Source organism: Martes martes (assembly GCF_963455335.1).
Source record: "Martes martes genome assembly, chromosome: 15".
Classification (NCBI taxonomy): Eukaryota; Metazoa; Chordata; class Mammalia; order Carnivora; family Mustelidae; genus Martes; species Martes martes.
In genome coordinates, this window is record NC_137903.1 from 42,614,072 (window position 1) to 42,641,079 (window position 27,008).

The 27,008-nt window shown below is 35.9% G+C and overlaps 1 protein-coding gene across 2 annotated transcripts in view; it reads right to left on the reverse strand.

Annotated features, from left to right (window-relative positions):
* Positions 1–27,008, reverse strand: part of COP1 (COP1 E3 ubiquitin ligase) — a 267,982-nt gene that overhangs the window by 95,159 nt on the left and 145,815 nt on the right. For both annotated transcript variants that reach the window (XM_080823959.1, XM_080823960.1), the window contains exons 14-15: positions 26,543–26,624; positions 5,197–5,313 (exon numbers count right to left, since the gene is read on the reverse strand). In XM_080823959.1, coding sequence (XP_080680085.1) covers positions 5,197–5,313; positions 26,543–26,624 — 199 coding nt within the window. The remainder of the gene's footprint in view (positions 1–5,196; positions 5,314–26,542; positions 26,625–27,008) is intronic.

The window sequence follows — 27,008 nt, forward strand, 5'->3', positions numbered from 1 at the left end:
GTACAGTTAAAGAGTGATGTTTTACAGTTTAAAGAAAAACATTTACACAACAGTCTACATTTTAAGAAATGTTGCAATTCTAAATGAAAATGATACAACATAAGTCATTGTTTTTCTAATATGTTTTAGTAATAAAATGCATGTTTCAATCAGTAAAAGACAGACTTAAAGGCAGTGAATAAAGTTTAAAGAACTACTGGCTTCATTAATGCTTGCCTGGGTACTAACTACCTATTTCAAAGCCAGAAAAATTATGTCCTTAACTCATATGAAACTGCATTGTGCTGGATAAGGCCAATGACCTCGGCATCCATTCCTACCACCTTATTTAAGCCTATGGAGGATGGAAAGTTAAAAACTGTATTGCCCAGATCCTCTTAATGTTATGCTTCCAGATGTGAATGAGTTTCCAGCACAGGGAAGCACTTATGTAAGATCTGAAAGACAGAAACTTGGTGGTCATTCAGCTTTGGATATTTCTGTTGCAAGCATCACTGTAAGGATGTGGAGGTTTTCTAATGTAATTTTTCAATGTCCAGTCTCTAGCTTTGTATCAGTTACAGTAAACAATTTCTGATCTCTTGATTATAGCATAAGCATAAGTTCAAGCATAATACTTGAACTCAACATATCTTGATCTTGATTGGGTAAGAAAAAAAGAACATCTCTCTTGGTCTACTGATACTTATGGTGAGATAAGAATCATTATAAGAGGTTCAGCCTACAGATCTCTAACCCTTCCAACAAGTAAGTTTGGGTAACAATGTTAAGTACACTGGCAATATAGGATATTCCGGTCTGAAGCATCTCGCATACACACACAACTCTTGAAGAAACTTGACAAATATTTAATTAGACCCACCAAAAAGAAAAAAGAGAGAAAACACAAAAGACCAGTTAGCAATGAAAGAAGGGACACTACTACTAACACTACAAAAATTAAAAGAACAATAAGAGAATGTTAGAACAACTTTTACAACAAATTAGAAAAATTAAATATACAAATTCCCAGAAAGGAAGTCACTACCAAAACTGAGTTAAAAAGAAACAGAAAATCTGAATAAACTTCTAAGAAGAAATTAAATTATGTATTTAAAATATTCTCATGAAGTCCAAGTCCAGATGGTTTCACTGATAAATTCCACCAAATATTTAAAGAGGGCCACTTGAGTCACTCAGTTTATTAAATGCTGCCTTTGGCTCAGGTCATGGTCCCAGGGTCCTGGGATCAAGCCCCTCTTTGGGCTCCCTGCTCAGTGGGGAGTGTGCTTCTCCTATCCCTCTGCCCCTTCTCCTGCTCATGCTCTCTCTCTTGCTCACTCTCTCTCAAATAAATAAATAAATAAAATCTTTTTTTAAAAATTTAAAGATGAAAATAATACCAACCCTTTACAAACTCATTCAATAAATAAATACTTCCCAACTCATTCTATAAGGCCAATAGTACTTTGCTATCAAAGCCAGAAAACATCATAAGAAAGTTACAAATACCACAAAAATACTTAAAACATTAGAACACTCAATTCTGCAACATATAAGAAGGATTTTATACCACGGCTAAGAGATTTTTCCCAGGAATGGAAGGTCTGTTTACCATTCAAAACCACAATAATGAACTATCCCCTATTATTATAATAATGGACATAAACTACAAGATTATCTCAATAGACATAGAAAAAGCATTGACAAAATCTAACACTCATTCATAATAAATACTCTTAGCAAACTAGGAATAGGAAATTTACTCAACCTGATAAAGGTATCAACAAAAATCTTATAGCTAATATCACACTTAATTATGAAGAACTGAATGTTTTCTCCATGAGGTATGGAAGTTCCTTCTGCCACTTCCATTCAACATTTTACATGGGCTTTTAGCTCATACAAGTAAGCAAGAAGACATTAGCATAGTAAATGAAGAAATTAAATTATTTTAATTCACAGAGACCTTGATCCTAAATATAGAAATCCCACAAAATCCACAATAAAACTAAGAGGAAAAAATACACAAGACCAGCAAGATTGTAGGATGCAAGATCAATATACAAAAATTAATTCTATTTCTGAACTTTAGTAACAATTCAAAAATAAGATTAAGAAAATTCCATTCAGGGGCGCCTGGGTGGCTCAGTGGGTTAAAGCCTCTGCCTTCGGCTCGGGTCATGATCCCAGGGTCCTGGGATCGAGCCCCGCATCGGGCTCTCTGCTTAGCAGGGAGCTTGCTTCCTCCTCTCTCTCTGCCTGCCTCTCTGCCTACTTGTGATCTCTGTCAAATAAATAAATAAAATCTTTAAAAAAAAAAAAAAGAAAATTCCATTCACATCTCAAAGTAATAAAATACTGTATGTCCACTGGAATTTAAATAAAAACTTGGAAAAAAATTTTTTGAATTAAAAAAAGTAATAAAATACTCAGGAATAAATTAAGCAAGACAAGTTCAAGACTTATGTATACTAGGAATTCTAAAACAATGATTAAAATGATTTAAAAAAAGATCAAATTTATTATTATAGATACAAAAATACCAGCAATAACACCTATTTATCAAAAGAATTCTGCATTATGTGCAAGCAAGGTTTATTCTACAAACACAAATATAATTCAGTATCAGAAAATGTATATACATAATTCATGTCAACAAATTAAATCATATGACTATATCAACTGTGGCTATACAGGCACTTGATGAAATACTGAAGTTGCATCTAAGAAACAATAAAATGAAATCATCTGAATTTAATAAAGACTACTTTCCAAAAGTAGATATCCTAGGAGCGCCTGGGTAGCTCAGTCAGCTGAGGATTTGACTCTTAGTTTTAGCTCAGGTCATGATCTCAAGCTGATAGTCATGAGATTGAGCCTTGGTCAATCCTTACTCAATGTGGAGAGGACTCTCTCCCTCTCACCTTCCCTCACCAGTGCAGGCGCTCTCTCTTTCTCACGCTAATAAATAAATCTTAAAAAAGAAAAAAAAAAAAAAGATATCCTACAAAGTGAAAGACTGAACTACATGAAACAGATGAGGAAAGTAACTATCACTAGTATCAGAGAAACACCACATTGTAAGAAGAGAAGGCATTAAACCACTGGAAAAGAAGAAAAACACGACATCATTTTGGCCACTATCAAGTATAAGTAGATAACTCAAAGACTCCACCAAAAAAACCACTAGATTTAATAAGAAACATTTATAAGGCGCCTAGATATAATACATATATCTAAATATAAAATATTTTTATCTACTTTTAGCAAACAGTACTTAAAATAAGGGATAGAAAAAATAGAACCAAAACTTAGACATAGAAAAAAATTAACCAGAAAGACCTCCTACCTAAATGAAGTACATTATGAAATCTCATTGTAAGATAAAAATAATCCCAACAAACAGAAAACTACCCCATATAACTATGTGGGAAGATGTACTATCTTAATAATGCCAGTGGTTCCAAAATTAACAAATAAATAAAATGTAATTCAGAGGAGAATCCCAAAAGAATTTTTCTAGAATTGGAAAAAGATAAATCTTAAAGCATACATGGAAAAGCAAATGCAAAAATTAAGTAAGAAATACATGAAAATTTAAAACAGTAAGGGCAAACAGCCTGCCAGACAGCGAAGCATTTTTTTAAAGTAGGTTTCCCTAGGGACACCTGGCTGGCTCAGTCGGAAGACCTTGGAACTCTTTATCTCAGGGTTGTGAGTTTGAGCCCCAGATTGGGTACAGAGACCACTTAAGTAAATAAACTTAAAAATTAAATTAAATTAAACTGGATTAAAAAAATAAAAAATACATAAAGTAGGTTTCCCTTTGCCAGGAACAAAAAATTCTGAAGATGTTCATATCTGGTATTTGTACCTATTAAATACTGACAATAACTTCAATTCATACATGATGGCCAATGGTGAGTGTGTTTATAAAATAGAACATAACAATAAAACTCAAGCTATTTTAATTAAATGCATGATAAAGTATTAATAATGAAAATAACTAAACAATTACTAAATACTATATTAGAAAAGCTTTGTATATAACATTTTCCTTTCATAATCTTCATAAAGCACCAAAGGACTATCTCTATTTTAAGGATAAGAAACTTGGGGAGATAAATTAATCAGCTTGCCTAGTCAGTGATAGAAAAGGGATTTAATAAATAGTAGGTTCAAATGGAAAAGAATACCATTTGATTAGGAAAAACAAAATTCTGTATGCTAACAGAAAGAGAATTTTACCTACAGATACACGTTAGACCACACTTTACTGAAACTATGAAATTATGTCAGTGTATAAGTGAATAAATAAATTGAAATAAGGAAAGAGTATAATAACAAATAAGATTTAAATTGTGCTTCTCCTTTTTTAAGGGCGTTTCTGTGTTCATTATATGGTACCAAACTTATCTTTTAAAAACTGAGATTATCAATATAAAAAGAATCAAAGAGATTTCCTAATGCAGAAGTTAAATTACAAGTGTTTACTACTTACTGTTCTAGTTAACAATTAGGGGGAGTGGACAGATACAGAAGACAAAGGACTAGGGCAACCATATGATTTATCTTCCAACCCGTAACACTTCTGAGAATGAAAGAAGGCACTAGTAGTAATTATAACAATATAAGTATAAACCATGACTGGTAAAGGCAGATATTTGGTCACCCTATTTAAGAAAACTATATTAACAAGAAATTTTTTGCTATAGTAATAGCTAACATGTTTTTGAGAACTTCCTATGTTACCATGCATTCCATGATGCAAGATTTTACCTGTCTCATTCACTGTCCCTATATATATAATTTATACATACATATATGTATAAATTAAATTTTTGAAGGAATGAATAGATTTCCTTTAATCAAAAAAATGGATTCCTTTGTCTATATAATATAGCTTAATCATTTAAATGTTATTAAAACCTAAGTGTGTGAATAAGCATTAGTGCATACATGCAAAGACTTAGAGGAACAACAAAAATAATCAACAAACCATCTCTATGTATGAAAGATGGAGACAGAATACTAAAATTAAGGCATAGTAATAAATGAGTAATGATGGTACACTACATACTTCTTAGAATCTAATAACAAAAAACAAAATTTAAACTTACAAGGCAAGTTATTAATTTTAAACTACAGTCTTTTATCCTAGCCATAATACGCAATCAACATCAAAAGAAGACAAAAGCTGCTTTCATTTCTTACCTGCACAGCCGAAAGCCAAATGGTATCGAGAAGAGGGGCTGAATTTAACACAGCACACATTAGCCTTCGCCTCAATGCTTGCCACTGAGTTGTCTAGGTTGGTAGACCATAGCTTCACTAAGAGTAAAGGACAATAAAAATGAAAAGAATTAAACAATGCATTAGCAAATGCTTCTGTAACCCAGAATGTTTGATTATTGCTACAGATGCCTTTTCATACTAATCCAAAACATTTTAGTTTAGAGAGGGGTTAAAAAAAAAGCAATATGGACATATACGTGTATTTATTTCAGTATTCTTTAAATGGTGTTGGGGGGATGGTGCACCTGGCTAGCTCACTCAGTAGAGCATGTGACTCTTGGTCTTGAGTTCAAGCCCCACATTGGGCATGGAGCTTACTTAAAAAAAAAATGGTATGTATTTTTCTCAAGTATCATGGGTTGGAAGATGAATCATATAGTCATCCCACTGCTATACAAACATGCCTGCAGAAATACACTTTCATATTTATTACATACATCAGAATACAAATGCCATTTGTAAAGTACCTGGAAGCAGTTCTTGATTTGTCTTTCAATTAAGAATTCCATGGTTTTAGAATTTTATGCTAGAACTCAAGTTATATGATTAAAGTGTGTCTAAAGTAATGTTACAGAACTACTTAGCTAAACTTTAAATGTTTGTTTTAATATTTAGTATTTGGTCCAATCCAGTGGTATATACTGAGATTTGTAAAGATTAAAGAAAAACTGATCAGAGAAGGTCAGATCTGAGAGCAGAAGTAGAAAAGGAGCTGTTGTTTTTATAAGGTACCAAAGCACAGATTATATCATACATCAAAAATGCCTTCACAGACAACAAAATATACATATAAAACAGACTTTCAAGATATTGCTTATAGTCCTGGTTACACATCAGAATTAATAACAAACATTATCCATAACAAGAACAAAAATCTTCCTACCCATCTTTTCAATGGGTGTCAATGTCCTGTCACCCAATGTCCTGTCCTGGACAATACCCAGTTGGGGTCCAGGTACTGGTATTTGTTTAAAAGCTTTTTGGGTGATTCCAATGTGCGTTTGGGTTGAAAACCAGTATTAAGATGAAGGCATAGTAAAATTTAAGAATCTTTTTAGGAATACTAGTATGGTGATCTGTAAATGGGAGTAAAAAAAAAAAAAGTAAAAATGGTTCCAACTATCACTTCTATAAAATGGTATTTCCTAAGAATAGAAATTTTCTGGGTGAATGGGTTAATTTATCTTTTACAAGTGGAATTCCATAGAAAGTTTCTTTTAAATATGTGGACCCTGAATAAAAGTTAACCGTTAAAAAAGTTACTTACAATCTAATCAATCTATTAGTCTCCTAAGAGAAAAGTAAGACACTCAATATTACAATAAAAGAATAAGAGTTGTAAATAGCAATATTTGTCTTGTTTCATGTTATTTTCTAATAGGAATCATGTGTTATTCCAATCAACATACAACTGCCCCAGCAATTAAGATATACAATCTGAGATGAAATGGCTAGCTATAATTAAAAGTCCACATGTCAAATACAGCATTTATAGATTAGAATATCAAGTGGAAGAGCTGTACTCCCAAAAAATAGCAAGCCAAAGTTAATCCACAGCAAATATTTATGAAGTACCTACTATCCCCATAATCCCAATACTAATCACTAAGAACCTTTATAAACAAGGTTTATCCATCAGTATTTTATAACAATTCAATATAAGTAAGCATAGGAAAGAACTAGAACAAAATGACAGTTAAATTAGAAGGTCTTCTGTTAATTTCATGCTAATTTTCTCAATGTGAATGTAATCATTAACATTTTAAAAATTAGTCACAATGGTAAGCACTATTGATTATAATGTTCAATATAAAAGATACTAGATTAGATAGAATTTGATATAACTGTCTGAGCTTAAACAATAACCAGGGTTTAAAATAAAGATATACTAAATATATACAGCATAATAAGAAAAATATATAAAGAATACACTTCATTAAATCATTGACTATTAAACAAAATAGGTGTTGTGAGTTAAACCACATTCCCCAAAAAGCGATGTTGTAGCCTTAATCCGAGGTACATCTGAGTGTCACCTAATTTGTAAATAAGGGCTTTGCAGATATAGTCAAGTTAAGATGAAGTCATACTGGATGGATTAGGATGACCCTAAATCCAAAGAATGGTTTCTTGATAAAAAGAGGGAGGGATGGGTAAAGAGGTACAAATAGAAAAGTCCATGTATTGAGAAAGGCAGAAATTATATGCAATTACAAGTCAAGAAATACCCAGGATTGGTACTAGCCACCAGAACTGGGAAGGCAGCAAAGAAAGGATTCCTCCTTAGAACCTTCAGAGAGAGCATGGCCTCACCAACACCTTGATTCTAGGCTTCTCACCTCTAGTATGGTGAGAAAATAAATTTCTATTGTGGAAACCAAATAGTTTATGATAATGCTGCTATGGGAGTCCTAGGAAACTACTAGAACAGATATGATGAAATATCCTAAGATGACATCATAGATAAAAGGTAAAATAGTAAAGTGTAGAAGAAATCAACAAAAAGTTTGGAAGAAAATGTCTATAACAAATATAAATGAGACGGTCCTCAAAAGAAGGAGAACATATACAAATCAGTAATAATACACCTACTGTTAAAGAATGACACTAAAAATTTCATTAAAAATCAATAAATATATAATTTTACATCTAATGTGAAAACCACCTTTTGTTAAGAAAAAGTAAAAGTTCAAACTAAAATAACAACCTCAAGGTGAGGAGCTAATTAAGGCAATTAAACTCATGGCACTTCTGTATATATAGTCTCCTATGAACTTCAGTTAAAAAAAAGACGGGGGGTGGGGGGGCACCTGGGTGGCTCAGTGGGTTAAAGCCTCTGCCTTCGGCTCAGGTCATGATCCCAGGGTCCTGGGATCGAGCCCCACATCAGGCTCTCTGTTCAGCAGGGGAGCCTGCTTCCTCCACTCCCTCTCTCTGCCTGCCTCTCTGCCTCCTTGTGATCTCTGTCTGTCAAATAAATAAATAAACATAAAAAAAAAAATAGTGACTGTTAGGAAAACCATGTTGCAATGTAAGAAGGTAAAAATAAAAACAAACTTGTTCTGAATACTAGCTAGCTGGCTTTAAAAAATGAACTTATTACTTAAGTCCCATTACAAAATACTAAATTTGGGGGGCGCCTGGGTGGCTCAGTCAGTTAAGCTTCTACCTTCGGCTCAGGTCACAATCCGGGGATCCTGGGATCAGGCCCTGTGTCGGGATCCCTTCTCAGCGGGAAGTCTGCTTCTCTCTCTCCCTCCTGCTCTCTTTCCCTCTCTCTCAAATAAATAAATAAAAGCTTAAAAAAAAAAAAAATACTAGGGGCACCTGGGTGGCTCAGTGGGTTAAGGCCTCTGCCTTCGGCTCGGGTCATGATCTCGGGGTCCTGGGATCGAGCCCCGCATCGGGTTCTCTGCTCAGCGGGGAGCCTGCTTCCCCCTCTCTCTCTGCCTCCCTCTCTACCTACTTGTGATCTCTCTCTCTGTCAAATAAATAAACAAAATCTTAAAAAAAAAAATACTAAATTTTTTAAAACCCAACTACTGGGGCACCTGGGTGGCTCAGTGGGTTTAAAGCCTCTGCCTTCGGCTCAGGTCATGATCCCAGGGTCCTGGGATCGAGCCCTGCATCGGGCTCTCTGCTCAGCAGGGAGCCTGCTTCCTCCCCTCTCTGCCTGCCTCTCCACCTACTTGTAATCTCTGTCTGTCAAATAAATAAATAAAATCTTAAAAAAAAAAAAACAACTACTGTAGAAGATAGATATAGTTTATCATCCATTAATTTGTAAAATCGGAGTTAAACAGTCTCTAAGTTTTTATTCAATTATTATTTTTTCCAAAAATAAAACACATTGAGTATCTATAATAACAGCACCAATTACAATATGCAGTATGTATACGTTTTAGAGCTTCTCAGACAGGGCCCAATGCATGTCTATTTGCACGAAAACATCCTAAAAAGGAAATTATTATTTAAAAAAAATAAAAAAGAAACACAGATGTTTGACACCATAAAAAAGCCTGTCTTTAGTTCAATTATGAGTACACTTGGTATCTGATACTCTTGGACCCACTACTTCTAAACTGTTGCCTAGATGCTACAGAAAACAGAGCGAGTAAAATGGGATAGTGCTGTTTCACTAGAAACTACAGAAAACCCGAGGATACATACGTACTATCTTATAAATCAATAAAAACAAATATGAAAGGAAGCCTCGGTGGCTCAGCTGGTTAAGCGTCTGCCTTTGCCTCAGGTCATCATCCCAGGATCCTGGGATGGAGTCCCATGCTGGGCTCAGGGTATCTGCTCCTCCCTCGGCCTCCTACTCTGCCCCCCTCCCCTTTCATGCTCTCGGTCTCTCTCTCTCCCCCTCTCAAATAAATAAAATCTATTTTAAAAATATGAAAGACAGGGACACGTGGGTGGCTCAGTCAGTTAAGCGTCTGCCCTCAGCTCAGGTTGATCTCGGGGTCCTGAAATCCAGTCCTGCATCAGGTTCCCTGCCCACCAGAGAGTCAGTCTACTACTCCCTCTGCTTCTCTGCCCACTGCTCCCTGTGCTTGCCACTCATTCACTCTCTCTCAAATAAATAAATAAAATCAATCTTTAAAAAAATATGAAAGATAAAGCACAAAGAAGTTCACTCTGACAAACTGATTTACCAAGTTTTTCTTTTAAACTTGATCAAATAGAGAAAACAGACCTTGTTGACTAGTTAGCTGTTGTTGCACAGCAAATTGCTCCAAAACTTACAACTTAAAACAACAAAATTTACTGTCACATGGGTCAGAAATCTCCGAGCAGCCTAGCTGGACAGTCTTGGCTGAGTCTCAAGGCCCAGAGAGGTTGCCATTCAGCTGAGCTAGAGGATCCACTGCAAACTCACTCAACATGACTCTTGGCATGAGGATGCAGTTCCCCACCATTTGAGTTTGTTTGTTTTTTTAAAGATTTTATTTATTTGAGAAATAGAGCACAAGAAGGGAGAGTGCAGAGGGAGAGAGGGAAAAGCACACACACCCTGCTGAGCAGGGAACCCAACGCAGGGCTCGATCCCAGAACTCTGGGATCATGACCTAAGCCTAAAGCAGACACTTAACTGACTGAGCCACCCAAGCGCTCCGTTATTTGGGCTTATGACAATTCTGTCAGCTTCTCCACACTGAACCAAATATAAAGAGAGAATGATGAAGACAGAGGCTGCAGTGTTTTATATCAACTATTTTCAGAAGTGACATACCTTCAAATCTATAATATTTTACCAATCACAAAGACTGGAACAATGGGGAGGAAAGTATGAGAATACGAGGAGACAGATCACTGGGGCCACCTGGGAGGCCATCTAACATAAGCCTTTTAAATTCACTTGGATATAGGAGATATTACATTTAGTAAAGTTATAACTTATAGGAACGATCACTGACTAAAATTATAAAATAGAGGAAAGATAACTACTATCCTAATGCTATTATGTTGCAATTCATTTTTTAGTCCTTTGATTTAAAAAAAAGTGTTTCATTCAGATCCATTAACTAAAATTAATTTTTTAAACTTGTCAAGATTTCAAATTTATCACTTTGACATTAATGTATGCAGCTATGAAAATTTGGAATGAAAAAGACCTATATTTCGAACCTGCTGTTCGAAAGCCTAAATATTCTTCAAATTCATATTTGGGGATAAAAAAATTTTTAAGAATGTGATTATTCTAATTCAAAAGCAAGGTTATTTGCTGCAAATGATTCTTAGTTCATATATTTGAAAAGGAAAATATTACTTTTTGTAAAGAAGTTATAAATTGGTTCATAAAATTCTTTCCTGATTAACTTGCAACATAGAAATACTGCATCTATTAGCCTGCTATATTCATGTTTAACACCCAGGTATGTACATATATATTTGAAAGTAAACTATTTTTTAAATACATGACATTAAATAAAATAAATAAATAACAGCATGAATACAAAAATTTCATTTTTAAGGACTTAGTATTATGGATTGAAAAAACAATATCCATTAATAACTATTAAAAATTTAATAAATAAGGGGGAGGAATCAAGATGGCGGAGAAGTAGCAGGCTTAGACTACATCAGGTAGCAGAAGATCAGCTAGATAGCTTATCAAACCATTGCAAACACCTACAAATCCAACGGGAGATTGAAGAGAAGAAGAACAGCAATTCTAGAAACAGAAAATCGACCACTTTCTGAAAGGTAGGACCGGCGGAGAAGTGAATCCAAAGTGACGGGAAAACAGACCGCGGCGGGAGGGGCCAGCTCCTGGCAAGCAGCGGAGTAACGGAGCACTAAATGAGGACTTTCAAAAGTCTGCTCCACAGAGGGACATCGTTCCAGAGGCTAAACGGGGGGGAAGCCCAGCAGGGTCAGCGTGGCTCCAGGTCCCGCAGGGTCACAGAAGGATTGGGGTGTCTGAGTGTCGCAGAGCTCACAGGTATTAGACAGGGGAAGCCGGCTACAGAGACAGAGCCGAGGAGTGAGCTCTCAGCTCGGGGTTGCCTTGAACCGGTCGCAGGCTGGGTGAGCTCGGAGCACGGCCAGACGCCACAGAGACGGGAGTGATTGGGCTCTTTTCTCTGAGGGCGAACTCAGGAGTGTGGCCCCGAGCTCTCAGCTCCTCCGGGCCGGGGACTGGGAGGCCACCATTTTCATTCCCGTCCTCCAGAAATCTACAGAAAGCGTTGAGGGGACAAAAGCTCCCAAAAGCAAACCCAAGCAGATTACTTAGCCCGGCCCTAGGTAAGGGCGGTACAATTCCACCTCGGGCAAAGACACTTGAGAATCACTACAACAGGCCCCTCCCCCAGAAGATCAACAAGAAATCCAGCCAAGACCAAGTTCACCTACCAAGGAGAGCAGCAGAATTCCAAAGGAAGAGAAAGCAAAGCACGAACTCATGGCTTTCTCCCATGATTCTTTAGTCTTGCGATTAATTTAATTTTTTTTAATTTAATTTTTTTTCTTCTGCTAAATTATTTTTAATTTTTACCCTTTACTTTTTTAACATTTTTAACTAGTTTATCTAATATATATGTATATTTCTTTTTCATATTTTTTCTTTATTTGTTTTCTTTTTTTAATTTTTTTTTCTTTTTTCTGAACTTCTTTTTATCCCCTTTCTCCCCTCCACGATTTGGGGTCTCTACTGATTTGGTTAAAGCACATTTTCCTGGGGTCTTTGCCACCCTTTTAGTATTTTATTTGCTCCTTCATATACTCTTATCTGGACAAAATGACAAGGCAGAAAAACTCACCACAAATAAAAGAACAAGAGGCAGTACCGAAGGCTGGGACCTAATCAATACAGACATTGGTAATATGTCAGATCTACAGTTCAGAATGACGATTCTCAAGGTTCTAGCCGGGCTCGAAAAAGGCATGGAAGATATTAGAGAAACCCTCTCTGGAGAGATAAAAGCCCTTTCTGGAGAAATAAAAGAACTAAAATCTAACCAAGTTGAAATAAAAAAAACTATTAATGAGGTGCCATCAAAAATGGAGGCTCTTACTGTGAGGATAAATGAGGTAGAAGAAAGAATTAGTGATATAGAAGACCAAATGACAGAGAATAAAGAAGCTGAGCAAAAGAGGGACAAACAGGTACTGAACCACAAGGGGAGAATTCGAGAGATAAGTGTCACCATAAGACAAAACAACATTAGAATAATTGGGATTCCAGAAGAAGAAGAAAGAGAGAGGGGAGCAGAAGGTATATTGGAGAGTATTATTAGAGAGAATTTCCCTAATACGGCAAAGGGAACAAACATCAAAATCCAGGAGGCACAGAGAACCCCCTCAAAATCAACAAGAATAGGTCCACAACCCGTCACCTAATAGTAAAATTTACAAGTCTTAGTGAAAAGAGGAAATCCTGAAAGCAGCCCGGGAAAAGAAATCTGTAACATACAATGGTAAAAATATTAGATTGGCAGCAGACTTATCCACAGAGACTTGGCAGGCCAGAAAGAACTGGCATGATATATTCAGAGCACTGAATGAGAAAAACATGCAGCCAAGAGTACTATATCCAGCTGGGCTATCATTGAAAATAGAAGGAGAGATAAAAAGCTTCCAGGACAAACAAAAGCTGAAAGAATTTGCAAACACCAAACCAGCCCTACAGGAAATATTGAAAGGGGTCCTCTAAGCAAAGAGAGACCCTAAAAGTAGTAGATCAGAAAGGAACAGAAACAATATACAGTAACAGTCACCTTACACGCAAAACAATGGCACTAAATTCATATCTCTCAATAGTTACCCTGAATGTTAATGGGCTAAATGCCCCAATCAAAAGACACAGGGTATTAGAATGGATAAAAAAACAAAACCCTTCAACATGTTGCTTAAAAGAAACTCATTGTAGACCCAAAGATACCTCCAGATTTACAGTGAGGGGGTGGAAAACAATTTACTATACTAATGGACATCAGAAGAAAGCTGGGGTGGCAATCCTTATATCAGATCAATTAGATTTTAAGCCAAAGACTATAATAACAGATGAGGAAGGACACTGTATCATACTCAAAGGGTCTGTCCAACAAGAAGATCTAACAATCTTAAATATCTATGCCCCTAACATGGGAGCAGCCAACTATATAAACCAATTAATAACAAAATCAAAGAAACACATCGACAATAATACAGTAATAGTAGGGGACTTTAACACTCCCCTCACTGAAATGGATAGATCATCCAAGCAAAAGATCAACAAGAAAATAAAGGCCTTAAATGACACACTGGACCAGATGGACATCACAGATATATTCAGAACATTCCATCCCAAAGCAACAGAATACACATTCTTCTCTAGTGCACATGGAACATTCTCCAGAATAGATCACATCCTGGGTCATAAATCAAGTCTCAACCAGTATCAAAAGATTGGGATCATTCCCTGCATACTTTCAGACCACAATGCTCTGAAGCTAGAACTCAATCACAAGAGGAAATTTGGAAAGAACGCAAATCCATGGAGACTAAACAGCATCCTTCTAAAGAATGAATAGGTCAACCAGGAAGTTAAAGAAAAATTGAAAAAATTCATGGAAACAAACGATAATGAAAACACGATTCAAAATCTGTGGGACACAGCAAAAGCAGTCCTGAGAGGAAAATATATAGCGGTACAAGACTTTCTCAAGAAACAAGAAAGGTCTCAAATACACAACCTAACTCTACAACGAGAAGAGCTGGAGAAAGAACAACAAAGAAAGCCTAAACCCAGCAGGATAAGAGAAATCATAAAGATCAGGGCAGAAATCAATGAAATAGAAACCAAAAAAACAATAGAACAAATCAACAAAACTAGGAGCTGGTTCTTTGAATGAATTAATAAGATTGATAAACCCCTGGCCAGACTTAGCAGAAAGAAAAGAGAAAGGACCCAAATAAATAAAATCATGAATGAAAGAACAGAAATCACAACCAACACCAAAGCAATACAAACAATTATAAGAACATACTATGAGCAACTCTACGCCAACAAATTTGACAATCTGGAAGAAATGGATACATTCCTAGAGACATATAAACTACCACAACTGAACCAGGAAGAAATAGATAACCTGAACTGACCCATAACCAGTAAGGAGATTGAAACAGTCATCAAAAATCTCCAAACAAACAAAAGCGCAGGGCCAGATGGCTTCCTAGAGGAATTCTACCAAACATTTAAAGAAGAACTAATTCCTATTCTCCTGAAACTGTTCCAAAAAATAGAAATGGAAGGAAAACTTCCAAACTCATTTTATGAGGCCAGCATCACCTTGATCCCAAAACCAGACAAGGATCCCATCAAAAAAGAGAATTACAGACCCATATCCTTGATGAACACAGATGCGAAAATTCTCACCAAAATACTGGCCAATAGAATCCAACAGTACATTAAAAGGAGTATTCACCACGACCAAGTGGGATTTATTCCAGGGCTGCAAGGTTGGTTCAACATCCGCAAATCAATCACTGCGATATAATACATTAATAAAAGAAAACACAAGAACCATGTGATACTCTCAATAGATGCTGAAAAAGCATTTGACAAAGTGCAGCATCCCTTCCTGATCAAAATTCTTCAAAGTGTAGGGATAAAGGGCACATACCTCAATATTATCAAAGCCATCTATGAAAAACCCACCGCAAATATCATTCTCAATGGAGAAAAACTGAAAGCTTTTCTGCTAAGGTCAGGAACATGGCAAGGATGTCCGCTATCACCACTGCTGTTCAACATAGTACTAGAAGTCCTAGCCTCAGCAATCAGACAACAAAAAGAAATTAAAGGCATCCAAATCGGCAAAGAAGAAGTAAAACTATCACTCTTTGCAGATGATATGATACTATATGTGGAAAACCCAAAAGATTCCACTCCAAAACTGCTAGAAGTTGTACAGGAATTCAGTGAAGTGTCAGGATATAAAATCAATGCACAGAAATCAGCTGCATTTCTCTACACCAAAAAGACAGAAGAAAGAGAAATTAAGGAGTCAATCCCATTTATAATTGCACGGAAAACTGTAAGATACCTAAGAATAAACCTAACCAAAGAGGCAAAGAATCTATACTCAGAAAACTATACAGTACTCATGAAAGAAATTGAGGAAGACACAAAGAAATGGAAAAATGTTCCATGCTCCTGCACTGGAAGAACAAATATTGTGAAAATGTCTACGCTACCTAAAGCAATCTACACATTTAATGCAATCCCTATCAAAAGCCCATCCATTTTTTTCAAGAAATGGAACAAATAATCCTAAAATTTATATGGAACCAGAAAAGACCTCAAATAGCCAAAGGAATATTGAAAAAGAAAGCCAATGTTGGTGGCATCACAATTCCGGACTTCAAGCTCTATTACAAAACTGTCATCATCAAGACAGTATGGTACTGGCACAAAAACAGACACACAGATCAATGGAACAGAATAGAGAGCCCAGAAATAGACCCTCAACTCTACGGTCAACTGATCTTCGATAAAGCAGGAAAGAATGTCCAATGGAAAAAAGACAGCCTCTTCAATAAATGGTGTTGGGAAATTGGACGGCCACATGCAGAAAAATGAAATTGGACTATTTCCTTACACCACACACGAAAATAGACTCAAAATGGATGAAGGACCTCAATGTGAGAAAGGAATCCATCAAAATCCTTGAGGAGAACGCAGGCAGCAACCTCTTCCACCTCAGCCACAGCAACGTCTTCCTAGGAACATAGCCAAAGGCAAGGGAAACAGGGCAAAAATGAACTATAGGGATTTCATCAAGATCAAAAGCTTTTGCTCAGCAAAGGAAACAGTCAACAAAACCAAAAGACAACTGACAGAATGGGAGAAGATATTTGCAAACGACATATCAGATAAAGGGCTAGTGTCCAAAATCTATAAAGAACTTAGCAAACTCAACACCCAAAGAATAAATAATCCAATCAAGAAATGGGCAGAAGTGGGGCGCCTGGGTGTCTCAGTGGGTTAAAACCTCTGCCTTCGGCTCAGGTCATAATCCCAGGGTCCTGGAATCGAACGCCGCATCAGGCTCTCTGCTCAGCGGGGAGCCTGCGTCCTCCCTTTTCTTTCTCTGCCTGCCTCTCTGCCTACTTGTGATCTGTCTGTCAAATAAATAAATAAAATCTTTAAAAAAAAAAAAAAGGGAAGAAAGAAATGGGCAGAAGACATGAACAGACATTTCTGCAAAGAAGACAACCAGATGGCCAACAGACACATGAAAAAATGCTCCACATCACTGGGCATCAGGGAAATACAAATCAAAACCACAATGAGATACCACCTCACACCAGTCAGAATGGCTAAAATGAACAAGTCAGGAAATGACAGATGCTGGCGAGGATGTGGAGAAAGGGGAACCCTCCTACACTGTTGGTGGGAATGCAAGCTGGTGCAACCACTCTGGAAAACAGCATGAAGGTTCCTCAAAAAGTTGAAAATAGAGCTACTTTATGACCCAGCAATTGCACTACTGGGTATTTACCCTAAAGATACAAAAATAGTGATCCGAAGGGGCACGTGCACCCGAATGTTTATAGCCGCAATGTCCACAATAGCCAAACTATGAAAAGAACCTAGATGTCCGTCAATAGATGAATGGATAAAGAAGATGTGGTATATATACACAATGGAATACTATGCAGCCATCAAAAGAAACGAAATCTTGCCATTTGCGACAACATGGACAGAACTAGAGGGTATTATGCTTAGTGAAATAAGTCACTCAGAGAAAGACAACTATCATATGATCTCCCTGATATGAGGAAGTGGAGATGCAACATGGGGGGTTGGGGGGTAGGAGAAGAATAAATGAAACATGATGGGATCGGGAGGGAGACAAACTATAAGTGACTCTTAATCTCACAAAACAAACTGAGGGTTGCTGGGAGGAGGGGTGTCGGGAAAGGGGGTGGGGTTATGGACACTGGGGAGTGTATGTGCTATGGTGAGTGCTGTGAAGTGTGTAAACCTGGCAATTCACAGACCTGTACCCCTGGGGATAAAAATACATTATATGTTTATAAAAAAAATAATAAATTAAAAAAATTAAAATATTTTTAATAAATAAAAAATATAAAATGTTACAAAATATATAAAATGCTAAATACACGTGTAAAACACATTAAAAGCAATTTAAAGCATTCTTACTATAAATTACCATAAATTAAATTACCATAAAAGCAGTTTTTTACAAGCAATATTTATAAGTAGAAATCACCACTCACAAGAGTGATAATTTACATAACACTAAAAATTTTAAGATGGGCATAAATGCATTTATGACTCAGTACCAACCAAGACAATGTAAGCCCACTATAGCCAATCTCTCTCATTATGAGTTTACTCTGAGGACAATATAAAAAACAAAAGCAAAAAGCAAATGTCTGAGGAATCCAAAAAATAAGGATAAGGAGTCATTATGGGAAGGACATTCAAAAGTTAAAAGAAGTAACCAATGCAGAAGGGTAAGAGTACCATTTCTTTTCTCCCTCTTTTTTACCCATGGCAAGCCAAAATCAGCATCTCGATAAGCAAAAACTGAGGAAAATCCCTGTTTCTGACCATAAGACTGGAAAAAGGCATTCCTGCAAGCCAGAGGATTGAGGGTCTTTTTTTTTTTTCATTTGTTTTATTCTTCTCTCTCAACAACCCCCTGGGTGGGCTTTCATCACAGAGTTACAGCAGTATGGCAAGCTAATATTCCCACAGAAACTCCATCTCTGTGGTCATAAAAAGGAGTAACTCATCTATAGAGAAACCTCAACTTTCTTGACAAAGCCTCAGGAAAAAGGGGAAACAAAGACTATGGGAGAAACCTGGAAAAAGCAAGCACTGGAGAAGGAGATCCAGTATTCTGTGTATGAACAGGACTAAGTCTTTAGTTACTTACGAGCTCTGTATGTGTAAGATGGACATAAAGAAGCATCACAACGGCTTTGTGCATTGAACTATAATTGAAAAGACAACGCAATTTCCAGATTAACTTCTGACTGGCATATGCATGAGACAAACCAATGTAGCACAGCATAGGCTTTGAAAACCACTCTGACAATGGAAATATCATTCACAAAGAAAGCAATAAAGAACATATAGTCACCATCTAAACTGCTGATCAACTGCTTGAAAAAAAACAAAACAAAACAAAACAGAGAACATTATCCAGAAAATCTGAACAGGACAAGTCTTAAATAATATTCAAAATGCCTAACATACAACTCACCAATTACTGAATATATAAAAATCCAGGAAAACGTGAGGAATTTTCAAATAAAGATACCATAAACAAAAATCAATCCTAAAATCTAGCTGTTGGGATTATGAAACAGATTTTAAAGCAACTACTGTAACTGTGCTCCATGGGGTAAAGGTAAACACATTTAAAGCTAATGAAGAGACAGAAATACTCAGTAAAATATAGGAAATATAAAATAAGAATCAAATGAAATTTTAGAAAAAAATTACAGTAATTTACATAAAAGATTTACTGGACTGAATCAATATCAAAATGAAAATAAACAGATAAAGGAGCCAGTGATCTAAAAGAATAACAGAAATTACTTAATGTAAAAAAGAGAAAAGATATTAAAATAAAAAGAACAGTGACTGAGGGGCATATAAGACAAAAATGAAAGGTCTAACACTCATGTAATTAGAATCTCAGAGGAAAGGAAAAAGAGATTACTGCTTTGATGAGTATCTAAAAAGTAGAAAGAAAGAATATTAACAGGGAATTATATTATATATATTATATGTTGATAAAATATATATTATATATTGATAAAAGGGTCATTTCATGAAGATAACAATTGTAAATGCTTAAGACCCTAACAAAACAGCTTCAAAAGACCAAACAAACAAAAGAAGAAGCAAAACATCCCCTTCTGGCTGAAAGGAGAAATAAAATCAGATTTCAACACTCCTGTTTCATAATCAGTAGAACAAGGAGACAAGACAAACAAAAACAGCAAAGATATAGAAAACCAAAAAGATACTATCAATAAGCTTGATCTAATTGACCCAGAATACTCCACTGGAGAACACTGGAGAACTCTTCAATACACTTGGAATATTTACCAAGGCAGATCATATTTTGGACCATAAAACAAATCATAACAAATATGAAAGAATTAAAGCCATATAAAACATGTTCTCCAACTAGAATTAAGCAATAAATCTTAAGCAAACTAAACAAGAGAGTCACAAGAAAAATTACATGTACTTTTAAAAGTTAATGAACAAACATATATTATATGAAAATTTGAGGGGTCAGCTGAAGTGGTGCTTAAAGGGAAATGTATACTTGGAAATATTTACATTGGAAAAGATAAAAGGCTCAAATCAATGATATAAACTTCAACCTTAATAAAACAGAGAAACAGAATCACACCAAAGAAAAAATTAAGTTAATGTGGGGAAAAGAGCTAATGAACAAACATCAATGAAACTACAAATAGAAAACAAGCAAAATTAAATAAATAAGTAAATAAAAATAAAATCAAGGGTTAGATATTTGAAAAAGATAATTGAAATTGATAAACTTAATGCCACACCAACCTAAATACATAAATAACAGATAATGAAAGGACACAAAATATCAATTCCAGAAAGGTACAGACCACCAAAGCTCACTCAAGAAGAAACAGATGAATTGAATAGTTCTAAATTTACTAAAGAAATTAAATTCTTCTGCCACAGGTTAAAAGGTATTACTACAGAGAACATAGCCAATGGTACTGTAATAGCACTGTACAGTGACAGCAGCTACCCTTGTGGTAAACACAATATAACATAGAGAGCTGCTGAATCACTATGTTGTATGCCTGCCAACTACACTTCAATTTTAAAAAATAAATTATTAATTAAAACCTTCACACAAAGAAAATTCCAGGCTCAGAAAGCTTCAGTTATAAGCTATACTGAAGATTTATGAAAAAAACAACAATTCTAAACAATCACTTCCATCTATACCCCCCAAAACAAGACAAATCATTTTATTAGGCCAGCATTATCCTGATACGAAAGTCAGAAAAAAAGACATTACAAGAACAGAAAAATAAAAGCCAATACTCCTCATGAATACGGATGGAAAAATCCCTTAAAAAAATAAATTAGCAAAGCAAACATGGTAATACAGAAAAGAGATAATACATGATGGCAAAGATGGGTTTTGTCCCATCTTGGCTACTTCAAGATGTGAAAAGAGATCATTATAGTTCATGATAGTAACAAACAAACAAACAAAAAATATAATCATTTCAACAGATACAGAAAAATGATAAAATTCAACATCCATTCATGATAAATATTCTTGGCAAACAAGGAATAAGAGAATTTCCTTAACCTGACAAAAACATGTCCAATGAAAACCTAATCTAAGGGGCGCCTGGGTGGCCCAGTGGGTTAGAGCCTCTGTCTTCGCCTCAGGTCATGATCCCAGCATCCTGGGATCGAGCCCCTCATCAGGCTCTCTGCTCAGCGGGGAGCCTGCTTCCCCCCGCCCCCCGCCTCCCTCTCTGCCTACTTGTGATCTCTGTCTGTCAAATAAATAAATAAATAAATAATCTTTTTTTAAAAAAAGTCTAATCTAATAATATACTGATGACAAAAGACTACAAGCATTCTCCATAAGATCAGGGTCACCACTCTTACACATCATTCTGCTAATTTTTGCAAGTACAACAAAGCAAGGAAAAAAAGGAGAAAGAAAGACACACACATTGGAAACAAGAAAGTATCAGCAATTCTAGTGGGGCAACCTGATTGGGTGGAGGCCATCAGCGTAGGCAGTTAAAGAATTCACCCAAGGCAGAACAAAAGAGACAGAAGTTTATTAAATACACTGCAAGGAAGCAGTAGGCAGGACAGCAAAGGAAAGACTGTCTGCCATGAGGCAGTGGTGGGGGGCTGCAGTTAAGGGAGGAGTGAGGAGGTATGGGAACATATGGAATTTTCCTTTTTTGGTAACTGTGCTCATTGTAAGTAGCCCAATAGTCCTCCAGGGCCCATGGTTATTTTGAGGTGGGTTGCCTAATGAGCCTGTCTGCATTCAGCCTGGTGGTCACTGTGGGCCTTTTTACTTTACTCAGGTTTCCACTGCTCAAGCCTGTTGCCTAAAAGCAACAACCACAGCTCTGTCTGCTGACATGGTTGGCCCAAGGAATATCCAAACATAATCTCTTAAAACTGAAGAGGGACTTCAGCAAGTTTGCTGAAACACAGTTTATATTTAAAAATCAGTTGCTGGGGGCAGGGGTGGGGTGGGCCTGAGTGGTCCAGTTGGTTAAGCATCCAACTCTTGATTTTCGCTCAGGTCACGATGTCAGGCTTGTGAGACTGAGCCCTGTGCCGGGCTCCAGGCTAATCTGCTTGAGATTCTGTCTCCATCCCCTTTTGCTCTTGCTCTCATTCAAATAAATAAACAAATCTTTAAAAACAACTGTTTTCCGGGGCACCTGGGCGGCTCAGTGGGTTAAGGCCTCTGCCTTCAGCTGGGGTCATGGTCCCGGGTCCTGTGATCGAGCCCCGCGTCCGGCTCTCTGCTCGGCCGGGAGCCTGCTTCCTCCTCTCTCTCTGCCTGCCTCTCTGCCTACTTGTGATCTCTGTCTGTCAGGTAAATAAACAAAATCTTTAAAAAAAAAAACAACAACTGTTTTCCTATAAACTAGTAAAACATGAATGAGTATTAATGTTTTAAACACCATTTTCAATAGCACAAACTCTTTAGTTGTAATAATGTATAGGATCTATATGGTGAAAACTATAAAAGTATTAAAAAATTTTTCTTAACACTAAATTTGGTAGATATAAACTATGTTCCTGGAGGGGCACCTGGGTGGTTCAGTCAGTTAAGCATATGCCTTCGGTTCAGGTCATGATCCCAGGGTCCTAGAATCGAGCCCCATGTTGGGCTCCCTACTGAGTGGGGAGCCTGCTTCTCCCTCTCCCTCCACAGCTCCCCCTGCTTGTGCTCTCTCTGTAAAAACAATAAATAAAATCTTTTTTTTTTTTAAGATTCCATTTATTGATTTGACAGAGGCAGCGAGAGAGGGAACACAAGCAGGGGAGTGGGAGAGGGAGAAGCAAGCTTCACAATGAGCAGGGAGACCGACGTGGGGCTCAATCCCAGGAACATGGGATCTTGACCCGAGCTGAAGGCAGACAGATGCCTAAAGACTGAGCCACTGAGGTGCCCCAATAAATAAAACCGTTAAAAAAAATGTTCATGGAATAGAAACCTCAATTTTTTTTGAAGATTTTACGTATTTTTTTGACAGAGAGAGAGAATACAAGCAGGCAGAGCAGCAGGCAGAGGGAGAGGGAGAAGCAGGTTCCCCATGGAGCAGGAAGACCAATGCAGGGCTCAATCCCAGGACCCTGGGATCATGACCTGAGCCGAAGGTAGACGCTTAACCGATGAGTCACCCAGGTGTCCCAAAATCTCAACTTTTATGGTATCAATTTTCCCCCAAATGATCTACAGATTCAATACTATCTTAATAAAAATCTCAGCAGGATCTTCCGTAAGTACTGGCAAGCTGATTCTAGAATGTATGTGGAAGAGCAGAGGAAGTCAAGGACTAAAATCATTTTCAAGAACGTAGATGTAAGACTCATACTACTAGATTTCAAGAATTACTGTAAAGCCACAAATCAAGACAATGGGTTATAGAAAAAGAAGAAATACATAGATCAATGTAGAATCTAAAAAATACATACCCCTCAATCAGTAATGGACAGAACCAGCAGGGAGAAATCAGTAAGGACACAGCTGAATTGAAAACACCATCAATCAAATGAATATAAATGATATCTACAGACTACTTTATCTAACTAGAATACACATTCTTCTCAAACTCACATGAGATATTCCCCAAGACAGACCACATTCTGGACTATAAACAGACCGTAACAAATTTAAAAGAGGAGAAATTAAATAATGTATCTCTTAGACTTCAATGAAATTAAACTAGAAATCAGTAACAGAAAGACAGCTAGAAAATTCCAAAATGCCTAGATATTAAACAACACATTTCCAAATAATATATAAGTCAAATAAGAAATCTCAAAAACAATTTTAAGTATTTTCAAATAAATAAATTTCAAATAAGACTTAAAACTTGTGGGATACAACATTTAAAGGGACATTTATAACATTAAATGCATATATTAGCAAAGAGAAAAGATCTACAATCAATAACCCAAGCTTTTAATTTAGGAAACTAGAAAAAGAAGAGCAAATTAAATCCAAAGTAAGCAGAAGAAAAGAAATAATAAAATAAAATCCACCTAAAATTCATATGGGATCTTAGCAGACCCTACATAGCCAAAGCAATCTTGAAAAAAAGAAAAAAGATGGAGGAGTCACACTTCCTGATTTCAAAACAAAGCTGTAAAACAGTGCAATAGTGGCATAAGGACAAACAGACCAACCAACAGCAAAGACTCCAGAAATAAAGCCTTGAAGGCATAATCAAATGATTTTTGACAAGGGTGCCAAGATCTTTCAATGAGGAAAAGACAATCTTTTTAACAAGTGGTGCTAGGAAAAATGGATATTCACATGTGAAAGAATGAAGTCAGAACTTCACACCATATACAAAAGTTAACTCAAAATGGACCAAAGACATGTAAGAGCTAAAACTATAACACTCTTAGAAGAAAACAAAGGGCAAAAATCTTCATTACACTGAACCTAGTGTAATGAATGACTCCTTGGATAGGATGGCACAGGCAACAAAAGAAATTAGACGACTGCGACTTCATCAATATGAAAAAATTTTGTGCATAAAAACACACTATCAATAAAGCATGTATCTGATTAAGGGAATTAATATCCAGAGAACTCCTACAATTCAACAGCAAAAAAACAAACAAAAAGCTAATTAAAAAATGGGCATAGGACTTGAATAAACATTTCTCTGAAGAAGACATACAAATGACCAATAAACACACAAAAAGATACTCAACACATCACTATCATTTAAGGAAATGCAAAGTAAAACCACAATAAGATATCACTTTACATTATTAAAGTTATTAGTATTAATGAAGGAAGGAAGGAAGGAAATAACATGTTGGTGAAGGTATGGAGAAAATGAAATAGGCATTGCTGGTGGAAATGTAAAATGGTACAGCCATTATGGAAAACAGAATGATGGTTCCTCAAAAAATTAAACATGTAAGTACCATATGATCCAGTAATTCCATTTCTGAGTATATACCCAGAACTAAAACCAAGACATGAAAAAATATTTTGTCACTCATGGTCATAGCAGCATTATTCACAAGAGCCCAAAAGGCAGAAGTAACCCAAATGTCTATCCATCAATGAATGAACAGATAAACAAAATGTAATGCATTCATACAACAGATTATAATTTAGCCTTATAAAAGAAATTTTGGTGCATGCTATAAGATGAACCTTGAAGACTTTATGCTAAATGAAATAAGGCAACAGCAAACGGACATCGTATGACTCCACTCATATGAGATAGTTTTAAGTACTCAGTTTCATAGAGGCAGAAAGTAGAAACATGACTGCAAAGGGCTGGCAAAGGGGAAATGGGGAGTTACATTTAATGGGTATAGTTTCAGTTTGGTGACATGAAAAAAGTTCTATGGACTGAAGGTAGTGAAAATTGACAGCAATGTGAATGTATGCCACAGAACAGTACACTCAAAATGGTTAAAATGGTTAACTTTATGTTATGTATATGTTAATACAATTTAACATGAATAAATAACTTTAAAAATCCCTTTCTACTTCTTTCTTCTTAAATTGTTTTGAATGGCTTCTATTTTCCAGAGGAAGACTCTGACCAGTCACCACCTTTGAATAAATATTAATCTTCAGTACAAAATTACAAGTATTCAACTCAATAAAAGCTATCCCCATACACTATGAGAAAAAACATTTCACATTAGTGAAACTTTGTATCCCTACATACAAATATCGACTGTCATATGCTGCTCTAAATAATTTAGAATTCAAGAATAATTTGTTAAAACAATCAAGAAGAAAGGTATTTCAATTTAAAAATACTATGGGTAAACAACTTGCTACTTTTTGATGTTTGGGGGGAAAGTCCAGTCATGTTCATTTTCCACTTACAGAATAGGGCATGCACTATCATTATGAAATAAACTTTTCAACACTAGAGCTATATTTGCCTATCTAATCACTAGTCTGGAGGATACAGGTAGAAAAGAATGGCCAAAAAAATTAAGGCCATTAACTTTAAGATAATAAAAATCTGTTAACAGGGCTTTATAAATCTAATGGTGGGAAGAACTAGGACAAAACAGTAAAGATAAATGAAAAACATGAATAGTAAACAGGTATATATAAGAAAAAACAGAAGAGGTCAATTAAATTGCAGATGTAGAAGTTTCCCTTGAAAAATGATAAACTTCATTAAAAAAACTTGAGTATACACTAGAAATTGAATATAATTTAAAACAGAGATATGTCTAAATATTTCAGCAAAAAAAGTTTATTTGATGTTATAAAGAAACTGGTTATAAATATGTCACCATATGACATGAATCCAGAAAATATTATTATAATGAAGATGTAGTATATTCATTTTTTTCACTCAAAAAGATATAAAGATTGTTGTACTTAGATTATTTTTAGAAAAATAATCACAGAGGATTGCTATGATTTTTAATAAATATCTACATCTCTGCTAATAAAAGGAATTAAGTTGGGTGTAAGGGCATGAGGGAAAGCAGAAGAGATTCAAATAGTACCTTTTGCATCATCAGAACCAGAAGCCAAGAGTTTAGGATCCATCAAATTAAAGTCAACACTCCAACACCTTTTCTCGTGCTCCTGGATATAGAAGAAAGACAAAGTAGTCTTAGACGAAATATAGATCTTAAAATAAATAAAGAAAAAGCCTGATACCAATTTATGGCTCTGGTGAGAGGGAGAGAGAACAGGCCGTGAAAACAAATGAGATGCGAAGTAATTCCCCAACTTTTTATATATATATATTTTATTGCTTTTGGAAATCCATTTGACACATTCTACAAATGCAAAACAAGTCTGAAGTGATGCTTCAGAAAAGCATTATCTCCTCCTATTACAGAGGGATTAAAAATGCTAGAGGCTTTAAACTTGTAATGAAAAGCATTATTTGCTATTATATAGGTATAAAAAAATGCCAAATAGTGGCTTAAAATTTGTAATTATAAACTTGTAACTGTAACTATA